Source organism: Chanodichthys erythropterus, chromosome 7 (genome assembly GCF_024489055.1).
Source record: "Chanodichthys erythropterus isolate Z2021 chromosome 7, ASM2448905v1, whole genome shotgun sequence".
Lineage (NCBI taxonomy): Eukaryota > Metazoa > Chordata > Actinopteri > Cypriniformes > Xenocyprididae > Chanodichthys > Chanodichthys erythropterus.
The window spans coordinates 36,261,676-36,274,344 of record NC_090227.1 but is presented as its reverse complement, the minus strand read 5'-3'; the positions used below and the strand labels follow the sequence as shown (position 1 = coordinate 36,274,344).

The 12,669-nt window shown below is 38.4% G+C and overlaps 1 protein-coding gene across 5 annotated transcripts in view; it reads right to left on the bottom strand.

The window, feature by feature from the left end:
- carmil2 (capping protein regulator and myosin 1 linker 2) overlaps positions 1–12,669 on the bottom strand; it is a 51,442-nt gene that overhangs the window by 411 nt on the left and 38,362 nt on the right. For 3 of the 5 annotated variants that reach the window (XM_067390406.1, XM_067390410.1, XM_067390411.1), the window contains 8 exons: positions 9,240–9,343; positions 8,275–9,052; positions 5,626–5,730; positions 5,200–5,236; positions 4,571–4,639; positions 3,813–4,160; positions 2,015–2,122; positions 63–167 (listed from right to left, as the gene is read on the bottom strand). In XM_067390406.1, the coding sequence (XP_067246507.1) occupies positions 63–167; positions 2,015–2,122; positions 3,813–4,160; positions 4,571–4,639; positions 5,200–5,236; positions 5,626–5,730; positions 8,275–9,052; positions 9,240–9,343 (1,654 nt within the window). The remainder of the gene's footprint in view (positions 1–62; positions 168–2,014; positions 2,123–3,812; positions 4,161–4,570; positions 4,640–5,199; positions 5,237–5,625; positions 5,731–8,274; positions 9,053–9,239; positions 9,344–12,669) is intronic. The other 2 variants (XM_067390407.1, XM_067390408.1) reach the window with 2 other exon arrangements.

Sequence of the window (12,669 nt, the reverse complement as noted above, 5' to 3'; positions counted from 1 at the left end):
AGTATTGCTTAAACTGTATATATAATGGTGTCGGAGTGGAGTTAATCTCTTCCTCCACTCACCTTCCTCACCCTCTGGTAAATCCTCTGAGCAGGGCGTCAGTTCCCCCAGGTTCACTCGCTTTCCCCCCGGTGACCTCTGCCGTCTTGGCAGTGCAGCCTTTAGCTCTGAAAGAGGCCATATAATAACTGCAATTATTGAAAAATGACAGTCGATTTTTGTCTTCAGAATTTAAAAAAAAACAAACACATTTACAAACAGAAAAGAATGTATTTTGTGTTTTAAAGACCCTATGAAATTAAAGGTGCCGTAGAACGTCTTTTCAAAAGATGTAATATAAGTCTAAGGTGTCCCCTGAATGTGTCTGTGAAGTTTCAGCTCAAAATACCCCATAGATTTTTTTTTTAATACATTTTTTTAACTGCCTATTTTGGTGCATCATTAACTATGGGCGAATTCAGGCTGCGGCCCCTTTAAATCTCTCGCTCCCTGACCCCACCCCACCCCAGTTCTCGACTATAAGTGCAGTTATACAGTGCGTAAACAAAGTTCACACTGCTAATATAACCCTCAAATGGATCTTTACAAGATGTTCGTCATTCATTCTGCATGCATGGATCGGATCATGTGAGTATAGTATTTATTTGGATGTTTACATTTGATTCTGAATGAGTTTGAGGCTATATGCTTGGTGGCTAAAGCTAACATTACACACTGTTGGAGAGATTTATAAAGAATGAAGTTGTTTATGAATTATACAGACTGCAAGTGTTTAATAATGGAAATAGCGACGGCTCTTGTCTCCGTGAATAGAGTAAGAAACGATGGTAACTTTAACCACATTTAACAGTACATTAGCAAAACATGCTAACGAAATATTTAGAAAGACAATTTACAAATATCACAAAAATATCATGTAATCATGGATCATGTCAGTTATTATTGCTCCATCTGCCATTTTTCACTGTTGTTCTTGCTTGCTTACCTAGTCTGATGATTCAGCTGTGCACAGATCCAGACGTTAATACTGGCTGCCCTTGTGTAATGCCTTGAACATGGGCTGGTATGCAAATTTTGGGGTCGTACATATTAATGATCCCGACTGTTACGTAACAGTCGGTGTTATGTTGAGATTCGCCTGTTTTCTGGAGGTCTTTTAAACAAATGAGATTTACATAAGAAGGAGGAAGCAATGGAGTTTGAAACTCAATGTATGTCATTTACATGTACTGAACTCTTGTTATTCAACTATGCCAAGATAAATTCAATTATTGATTGTAGGGCACCTTTAACATTTTTGTGGCTTTTAGTCTATATCCTTTAGCTTTGAAATCATCTACACTACCATCCAAATGTTTGAGGTCAGTACAATTTTAATTTAATTTTTTTAAAGAAATTATTACTTACTCAGCAAGAATGCATTAAATTGATTTACAGTGTTACAAATAATTATTTATTAACTATGACTTTTCCCTCAATAAACTCAAAATTTACTGCTTATTAATAGTTAGTAAGTTTAGGTATTGGGAAGGATTAAGAATGTAGAATAAGGTCATGAAGAATAAGGCATTAATATGTGCTTAATAAGTACAAATAAACAGCCATATTCTAGTAATATGCATGCTAATAAGCAACAAGTTATGAGACTCTAAAATAAAGCGTTACAAAAAATACTTGTAATATTTTTTCACAATATTCCTGTTTTTACTGTAGTTTTAATCAAATAAATGTAACCTTGGTGAGATTAAGAGACAAATCTTACAGACAGTAAGTAGTGTTAGCCTATATGCTAGTTGACTCCATAAAGTTGTTTGACACATTATTAGTCCTAATAATACCTGCAACTGACTAGCAATAACATCAGCAGATCTTCTTCAATGTGTAGTCATTGTCACACTGACAGCATTAAATGATCGTATCACATATGTGGAATCATTCCAAGCACTGCTCAGAAACACAGTGTGAATGCAAGTGACATATTGTGAGTGACAGTTGTGACACATCAGAGGCTCACCCTCAGGGTCAAGCATGGCTGCGTGTTGGAGGAGAGAATCCTCGTGGACAGACACGGCACGGCGCTGGGGAGAGGGCTTCATGCGGGGCCGTGGAATAGGGAGGGTTTCTACGAGAGGAAAATACGGTCAGACTGTGTCTGTTCTTATAAAAGACATGAACACAAAACAGCACAGGGTCTTTTAGGGCTGTTTTATGCCTTTTATTACACAGGACAGGGAGGATCGACAGTGGGAATGGGAGAAATCGGGGAACATTTCGGTTAGGATTCAAACCTGTGACCCTCTATGTCATAAGCATACGAGCGGTCACTGCGCCATAGCTATGAACATCACAACAGATCCACAAATGAGAAAAATATCTGCATCAGGATGTATGAATGTAGGGTGGAACTTGAATGAAAATAAAGAAATAAATGACGGGCCGCTGACTGTCCACAGAAAATGCTGACACATACGCAACACTTGACACCACCAGGGGATGTTCAGCTTATCACATTATCACAATATTCATATTCTCACTTATGCGGTTATTGCACTAAGATAACATTTGAAGCTACAAAGAGTATTTTGGACAAACACTCAAAAGAATTAACGCATTTTCATCAGGGCCCATTTGCTGCATCAGTCTCACAAGCATTGAATTACACGACTGATGGGATAAGGCTAACTGAATTGTGTTCGGCCGAGCCAGCAGATTCTGAGAGCTTTAAGATCAGCCATCGAGGGAGGTGTTGAATGAAAACAGACACTAGATGAGTCATTATATGGCCCTACTTCATTATTATACATTTATTTAGACAGTGATGGATATCGTGAGTGTGAGTGCACACATGAGACAAAGTGAAAAGAAAGAACCACTCAAAGGAATTTGTTTTGAGAACTGGACTAAACTGGTTGTGCTGTGTGTTTTTGATTCTCAAAAAACAACTGGTTCATAAGAGTAATTTGTTTGTGAACTGGACTACACATTGCATTATACTTTCTTTCTTTCTTGCATTATACTGTACTTTCTTTTTACTGCATCACATTCGATAAAGGCAGTGAATTCACATTCACAACAAAATATAATTTCATTAGCCATAGCCCTAAACTATGGAAGCTTGTTTCCACCACAGAATAAATAAATTAAAAAGATAATTGCAACTTTTTATCTCAGAATTCTGACCATTTTTGTGTGATATAAAGTCACAATTCTGACTTTTTTCTGACAATTGCAACTTTATATCTTGCAATTCTGACTTTTTCTCGTAATTCTGGCTTTTTCTCAAAACTGCAAGGTTATATCTCACAATTCTGACTTCTTTTCGCAGGATTGTGAGATATAAACTTCCATTTGCAAGTTATAAAGTCCAATTCTGAGGAAAAAAAGATGTTTTTTCTCAGAATTGCGAGTTTAAATCTCAAAATGCTGACTTTATATCGCAATTCTGAGAAAAAAGTATGAATTGCGAGATGTAAACTCGCAATAGTGAGAAAAAAAAGTCTGAATTTTAAGATAAAAAGTCACAAATGACCTTTTTTATTTTTAATTCCATGGCAGAAACAAGCTTCCATACTAAACACTGAAAAGTGGTGCAGGAAAAGTAGTCAACATTACTTTTGGGATACATTTCAAAATCTTCTAACCCTCACTAAAATAAGTTTGAGTTTGACAGACACCTTGAGGATGAGAAAATATTAAGAGGGTGAGAAAGTATTAACTATCCCTTTAAAGTTTTCAACAGCACATTACATAAAAACTGGCCATCCAAAGCCTTCCTGCTCCATCATCCCCACTAGACTGACAGGGAGGCAAACCTTCAGTGACGGATTGTGCTCTCTCTGCACGCTCTCTGATATCCGTGCTTAGAATCCTCCGTGGCGAGGGGGCTGGAGGTGCCTCTTTGCGGGGAGATGGGGTTGGAGGCTCCTCCTGGGGCTGGGAGAGAGAGATGGTCTCGGACACCTCTGCCTGACCATCCTGAGAGGGGCTGGGGAGCTTGGGAGCGACCGTGGCTGTCCGTGCTGCCTCGTTAGTGGGAAGTAGAATGGGTTTCATTGCCGGTTTCGGGGGCAACGGGCCTATAGGGCGCTCTGGAAGTAGTGGCCTTTCTGTACGTTGGAAGTCTGTAACACTCTGGGTCACTCGGGTTGGTCGCCTGGTGTCTGGAAAAAATGGGAGGTTTAAAGTCAGTATGAAATCTTTACTAAATGCATGTTACCTTATTGTGAACAAATACATTCAGGGTTTTTTTTTTTTGGACCGTGTAATTCTTCATCAAAATTTCATATGCTGATCTTCCAGGTGAAAACTACAGACTTCTTGCTGGTTTTGTATGGCGAACTTCTCCAATCATTTAGTCTGCTTAAACTCCACCCTTTCTTACAAGTGACTGCAAATTCGCATTCAGATTTGCCTCCATCCAATCAACAACTGATGGATAGAACAATGTCCCTGCCCTACATTTTTTCATCACAATACGGAAGGAAAGATCTGTCGGTACTTCAGTTTCATTGCAACTTTAACAGTTATCACTATGATTAAAATTACTGAAGCTGGGGGATTCATTTCTTACCTGATGAGGTGGACATTGTGCGAGGTTTCATAAATGTAGGCGGTGGCTCGGGTTTGTCGAGTATGGCCCCTAAAAAGCAAGCAAAGTGAACTAAATAATAGAGGAAAGGGCCTGATAGACCCATGCAAAAATGCTTTACATCAACATGAAATACATGCTGAGCTGTGCTAATGCATAAGTATAAATATGCTGAAAGTAGCTTAAGAAAAAAGGATTTCATGGCAGAACAATGCCGCAAATATATTCTTGCTGTTTGCTAGACTTACAAAATATATTTACTAGGCTATATATACAAACACACACACACATGTAGGGATGGTATATAAATATATAAACACATATAAATGTCTGATTAATCAAAATTATTTCAAAGAAAACAAAGATATACAACATGAATTAAGGTAAGAAGAGAGCCTTCACTATATTTTGCATCTCCCAATCAGTGAATGACCTAACCACACATATGCCACACCATCATGTGACCCTGTAGCAGTCACACATGAATCCCCAGAACAGAAACTCTGAGACCACTGTCAAAACTCTGATGTGCTGATGCAGCACTACCAATGCGGCAAATGCTCACATCCCAGCACAAGGTCTACATACTGTAGCTGAGAAATATGTCTTACCCTCAGAGTTGGCTTTCCTCAGCTCCTCATCCTTGCTCTGTAAGAGGATAACACCGGTTTAAATCAGATGCCTAGTGAAGTAAGTGTATAATCTCTAATTCACCCACACCCTTTTTCATGTAAGCGATTATTTTGATACTGCGGTTTTAACAGAGTAAGAGAATGTTACTGGGAGAAAGGTGTTTTTGCATTTATGCAGCATCAAATTCAATAACAGTAAATTATTTATGACCATTAATAAAGTTTAAAAGGTCTTCAGAGGACCTTCGATTAATTCAGTTCAAAGGAGTATCTGTACATTTTTCAATAGAATTCAATGGATTGCTTGACAACAACATTCTTTTAAAAAAACATGCAAGTAGCAAAGACAAATTTCTAACATCCCAAATGGACAATTGAAAGCATCCATGAATTTGGCACACTGACCTGACTCTGTTTGGTGTCTGTAGGAGATGTTTTGGTGACTCCCATGCGGTGAAGCATAACATGGAGACGCTGTTCAAAGCTGGATGAGCTCTCCGATGCATGTTTCTACATAGTGACCCGAAAAATTACCTCTTAGAACATTACAAATAGAACAAGAAACATTTCTATAATTATTTATTTAGGAGCTTTCAGAGCACTTTTTAGGAAGTGAGATCAGCCAAATATAGGAACAACAGTCAAAAGGAGCCTCTAAAAATGACAGAGTCCTCTCACCCACAGGGCTTTTGGGATAGGAACCAACAGTGATCAATCTATTTAAATACCGACTCAAATCATATTATGGAACAGCATATGCTGCAAGAAAAACAATTTAATGATTGCACTTCTGACATATAGAGACACTTTTGCTTCTCAAGTTGATTTATTTTGTTTTAAAGATTAGATTTTAGTTTTCGTTTGATTATTTTATATTCATTTTAATGGAAAACAAAACTAAAATAAAGATAAGACAATGACTTTTTAATGCGTTCCATCTGAAACTATTAAGGTACCATGGTACTGCCACAGTACTTTTTTGTAAGGTCTTAAATGAACCCTTTTTACACAATATTTTACACAAAATGTACTTAAAAAATATATGAAAACAGAACATTTGTGTTTGCTGTTTGACAATGCTATTAGTAGATTTTGGATTTCTGTTAATCATCCAATCGGACACAGTTTTTGGCCGACTATATAACCTATAAATAACTAAATATTGTCAAAAAAAAAAAGAAAAAGAAAAAAAGTAATCAGCCTAGCCAATATATTGGCCCTGCCCTTATGAAAAAGAAGTTTACTTCGAGTTCATTTTATCAAGTATACTCAAGTAATGTTAAAGTATATTTTTGAGTGTACTTTATGTAGTAAGTATACTAGTATCAATGTACTAGTAGTGAACTTGTAAGTGTACTATTTTAATACTGCTTGGGACTAAATTGGCCCAACTGAAGTATACATTTAAAGTGTACTATAAGTGTAAAGGTAGTAAACTTTAGTACACAAGTAGTACACAACTAGTTCACAGCTTTGTTTCTCATTTGAACTGCATATGTACTACAAGTGAACTTATAAGTATACTAGTAGTTTACCATTTTAATACTAGTAGTACATTTTTAGTAAATGTATACTTTGAAATATACTATCCGTAAACTACTAGTTAAGTGCAAGTATACTTGTAAGTTTTCTTTAAGTGAACATAACATCATACATATAGTTTACTTTTTATATATTATTTTTGCACTTTAAGTATACTACTATGTTCCTATTAGGTATTATATTTTATACTTGAAATAGCTTTAACTGTACTTGAACTCTTTCCATTTTAAAAACATTTTATTCTAGTTTCATGAATCCTTTTTTATTAACACTTAAAATTAAAAGCTGAGAAAATTGCATTTTTGTTACACTACGTCCGGATGGGATTCAGAAAGATGATCAAACACAGGTGGAGTAGACTGAGTCCATAAACACTCCCAAAGCTTCATAGTCCACATAACGTTTGGCAGTTTTTTTTTATATGCTGTTTAATGTTTGATGATCACTTTATTTTATATTTGCATGAGTAATCTTCTATCGCTTGTTTCAGCTTCTTCTTTTCCTGCATTTTGATCCGGAGATTCTGTACTCTTTCAGAAGATGTGTAACAGCGCCCCCTACCGTTATATAGCCTGAAAATTCAATCAATGGCGAGGAAAGAGATTTGAAGTAAATTTCTATGTACACTACCAGTGGACTAGCCTACACAAAAATTCAGATACTCAGAATTAGGAATATATCTGTTTTCGTTATAAATCAATATTTTCAAACAATATCCTTTTATACTATACTTTTACAAATTTACTTTTAAGTATATCTCGATTAAAGACTGAGTCCAAGTATAGGCCAAATATACTTAGACTTTTCTGTCAGTATAAGTCAAGTATACTTAAAGGTGCTAAAGAGGATGTTTTGTTTTATACATTTTTGCAATATTACTTGAAACTGTCTTTACTAACTGATAAAAGACTATTTATTAGGTGCACTGAAAGTAATAATATTAATATGCATCATCTGTGCACGAGGTAGGGCCTTAAAAACATCAGCCAATCGTTTACGCGATCATCGCGTAAACGATTGGCCCTCTGGCTTGTCAATCACTGCCATGACGTTCCTTGTGAGAGACACGCGGCTGCGCGCTCCAGTAACTTTCCACACTCCACAGGCGCCACATTCAATGTTTTTGTCAGGAGACAGGAGTAACAACTGCAGATTATGAGTTACCTGCGGTGAGTCCAACATAATGAATCCACTAACACGACACAGCGAATGCTGGTGGTAAACACTCGTGTTCCAATACTCGTGCATGAGTTTTGGGAGGTGTTCCTTTAAAATGAGCTGTAAAGGAGTGGGTTGTTCTTACGAATGCTTATTTCAAAAACTCAGTAACAGTCTTTGGATTCTCAGTCGACGAAAAAATCCTCTCTATCACCTTTAAGTGCAATTTTAAGTATATTTCTGAGAAGTATATAAAAAGTAGACTGAAAGTATACTTTCTTATTTTTAGTTTACAAGAAGTACCAACATCTAGTAACATCTAGTCTAACCTAATCAGAACCACTGCTCAATTACCTTAGCGTGCATGGCTGCGCCGTCCTGCTCTGGCAAGACATCTGAGAGCAAGATGAGGGACTGCGATTTGCCCTCTCTGAGAGAGCGACGGATGGGTTTGGGCCTCCGCTCTCCATCTGGGGTGCGGCTCTTCTCCAGGGTCCGGCTCTTCTCCCGCTCTGAGGGTGACACAACTGGGACCGGGCTGGGAGTTTTGGTGGGAATAGGAGGTGCAGCAGGGGACAGTACTGGGGCCTCTTCAGTTTTGCATGGGGATGAGGCAGGAGGTGTGGGAGTGGATGCAGGAGGGATCAGTGCAGGTGTGGGGGCAGGTGAAGGAGCTCTGGGTGACATTTTGTCCTCATTAATTGGTGCAGTTGTTGTGGAATCTGTGATGGTAAGGATGGTGGTGGTGGCCGTGGTGGTGGTTGCCTTGACTAGGTTTTCCTCATCCAGTTTCTCTTTGTCCCTCTCCTTCTCCTTCTCTCGTTCCCTCTCTTTTTCTCTTTCCCTTTCCTTTTCTCGCTCCTTCTCTGCACGTGCCGCTTCCCGGAGTGGTCGGATGAGATCTGCTATTGAAGTCTTTTTGACCTTGCCCTCGGGACCACCGTCACCCTTGGCCCCTCGACCTGCGCGGACTTTCTTAAAAGCAAAAAAGTCACCAAACTTCTTCTTAATGTTTTTGGAGGGGGCTGTGGTGGGGATGGGGGTTGTAGTGGAGGTGGTAGGAGGGGCAGTTGTGACACACGTGGGCTCTGCAGGTTGTGCTTTAATGAGGGGCTCCTCCCTCTGGTGCTTTCTGAACACGAGGAGAGGAGAGGCATGATGGGAAATGTCTTTTGACAACCGATAAGGATATTTTTTTGTTAGAGATCATGATTTAATCATTTGCTGTCATTAATTCTAGTTCTATGAAAAATATCTGTTCATTAACATTGTGTTGCATACAGAATACTTGAGTGTTTTTGTATGTGTTGTGTACTCACAGGGGGTCATCAGGGATGATTTTTTTGGTGAAGAATTCTTCTACACCTTCATCAACCCTCCCCATGTTCTCATTGGCCTCATTCTCACTCTCAGCGGCCTGCTCCTGCACACATACATACAAACAAACACAAACAAAAGGTCATTTACCCAATTAAAATTTACTAAATGTTTTATCTGAACATGAAAAACTGTATTTTAACCTAATGCAATGAAAAGATTAACATGTTTACACAAGACATGACCCTTAGATGACACACCCACAGACCGCCCACAACATATGATGCACTTTGCACACAAAACTTCAAAGCGTGTCTGAAAATACCAATCAGACTACCTGAGTGCTAGCCAACTTCCAGGAGTACGGGGTGCACAATTTACATGTCAGTTTGCAAAGAAACAAAATGGTGTCTACAAAATACTGAGCTGACATCAGGAATGCTTCTGAAAAAAAAAAAAAAAAAAAAAAATCAATGCTAGTTGTGTTTGAAAAGTTCATAGCATCAACATTTTTTTGGAGTGCGAGGTGTATCCCAGTGGAGGTTGTGGAGGTGTATCCCAGTGGAGGTGTATCCCAATGGAGGTAATTTGCAGCATATCCCTTAAGGCCAGAACATACCAAGCCAACGCCGACGAACTAGTGGCAACGAAAGCAGACTGCAGGGTTGGCTCACGTCGGCAGCATCTGGGTCCAAAGTTGCCCTGACACACCAAACCAATGCTAAACAGCCGACGGCCAAGTAGCACATCAGTTCTGTGCCTGCGTGAGATGAAATGCCTTTCCGAACCAGCAGGTGGCAGTATCTGAACAGACAATCAGAATGATCAGACGGCCCGACGGACCGACAAGCTCAGCCGCCCATTCAACATTTCGAATCGGCCAAAAAAAAGCCAATGAGGACCAACTTCAGCCGATGGTGCGGGACACACTGAGAAAACTTAGTCGGCCGACTAACAAAAACTGCCTAACGGCCGAGCGTCAGCTTGGTGTGTTCCTGCCTTCAGCCAGAGCCTACAGAGAGCTGGGAATTGAGGGAGTGAGCAAGAGGGCAGCTATCTACAGTACCACAGAATCAGCAGAGAGGGCTTCAAGGTGGCTATTGCTCAAAAGAGGAGAGCCATGGAGTGCTAAGTAGCTAGCCAGCTGGACACAAGCTGGTGTCTGATCAGCCCCAGCTGGGTAACCTGGAGGAGGGTGTATGATGTTGAAAGACCCAAAACACCCGATGATTCCAGGAACATCACTGAGGATGTGTCCAGCGGCATCAGAAGATATATGTGTACAACAAATTTTTTTTTTTTACTTTGGATAAACTGAAACTCAGACTATAAAGTCTACACATTTTACTGTAATTTCTTTGCTCTTTTCTAAATAACCATAACTTGAGATTTCATTGATTGTATTCCACTATTATTGTGGTATCATTTCAGATTTATCCACCCTAAAAATCTCACAAAAACAAAAACTGTAGTTAGTCACTTTACATGTCTCACAAGACATTTCCTTCCTGTCTTATTGGGAGATTGCAAAGGTCTGTTCATACCAAGACAAATATTCGGTGTGAAAATTCAATGCGATAAATATTTTAATTTGAATAAACGCCTATTATTACTTCTGTTCAGACTGACACATACATTTACACGCTGTCAATGCGGAGGTGCTCTTATCTCTTTTCCATCGTACTGCAAAGGAAACTGGCCAACCAATAGGATTTCCGCTTTTGGTCACGTGCCCAGTGCCACTGCTGTTGCATAAAACCTTTGCTGCCTCTCATTTCGGAGGCTGCGTTCTCCGGAGGTCACTTTTGAAGGCTGCATATGTCATCAAGGATGTCTTATTTCAGAAAAGCAACTGTAATAAAGTTGACTGTTATTCCTCGTGAGGTGTAAAATACTGTAATTTCTTTCTTACTTTACAATCTAATGGTTACTTTTCTTAAATGAGACTGCCTCGATGACGTATGCAGCTTTAAAATGTGACCTCCGGAGGACACAGCGTTTGAAATGAGACACAGCCCATGACTCAATGGTGGTGCTCACGAACAAAGTATTTTGCCAAGAGCAGAGGAAGAATCCGGAACCGGCTCTCTTTCTCTGTACTCTTGTATTTGGTGTTATTTGATAAACACCATAGCGAATATAAAAATCTGAATGGCTGTTTGAAAAATTTAAATACCTGTTTGACTACCTTTCTTCTCTTGAGACAAAAGTGTCAGAAACATTTTATGTTTCGCTTAGTGTCCAGACTTACAAGTTTTTTTCAGCTTTTATTAACCCTTTAAGACCTGAAGGCTTTTTTAGTTTTTTTTTTTTTTTTTTTTCTGAGCGACACACACAAAAGTAAAGACTCATAACTCCAAAACTCTAGCAAGGAGAGTCAAAAGGTAGGTATCATTTGATAGAAAACATTTTGATTTTAAGAAAATATAAATTACATTGCATTTAGACATTTTTTTTGCTGAAAAACAGCTGATAAAAGACAAAAAATATCTATAATTTTTTTAAAATAATTTGTCTTTTTTTTTTTTATTTGACATGGAATAACTCAGGAACACAATAAGATCGCTAAAATATATGTGAGCTGCATCTGGTTCAAATTTTGTGGTGATAGCATAAAGAATAGTTTGAAAAATTCTTGTTCATTTTTTCCGCATCCAGGTGGCCGGGAACATTGGATACACACAGCATCCCGGAGAGATGAGAGACATGTTTTAGCCAAGTAAGTTAAATCAATCACGTAAGTAATATTTTGTGATCAACGCAATATATTATGTTGATTTTAGATTCATTTTAATCTTGGGAATCTGCTTTAAATATTGATGTGCCATTTTTATGATCTGTGCATTTTTCATGAAGTTATGAGCATGTGAAATATACATACTTGTATTCAGTTAGCGGCTGTGCTATTTTTGTGTTAAACGCATATTACTCAGACTCATTAGAGGGTGAAAACAACACAACAGAAGCATGTTGGGGGCTTCATATGAAAGTTTAAAATCTCTGGTTTTGTATGCAAAAAGAATGTTTGTGCTACCTATATGGATTAAATTTTTATTGCCTTTTAAAGAGAGACGCTCCATCCGGTCTTGAGGGGTTAAAAAGCGCCATCTACTGTCAGATTGAATCTTTATTTTCATTCAGACCATCTGACATTTTTTAGACTTTGGTCTGAACAGACAAATCACATGTGAAAATCAAACTGAATTTCATGCTGAACATTCATGTTGGTGTAAACATGCCTTTAGCCAGAATAAGTTGCAGAATGGACCAGACTTTATAGTAACTGTTCATTTTATCTTGCAGAAAAAGTAGTCTGCAAGACTACTACAACAACATGACTATCAACCAATCAGTGCCCTTTGAATTCAGTGTTAGGTCTGATGTTGTTAGAAATATGTTGTGTAGAAAAAGTTCATAGAGTGAGCTGTAAAT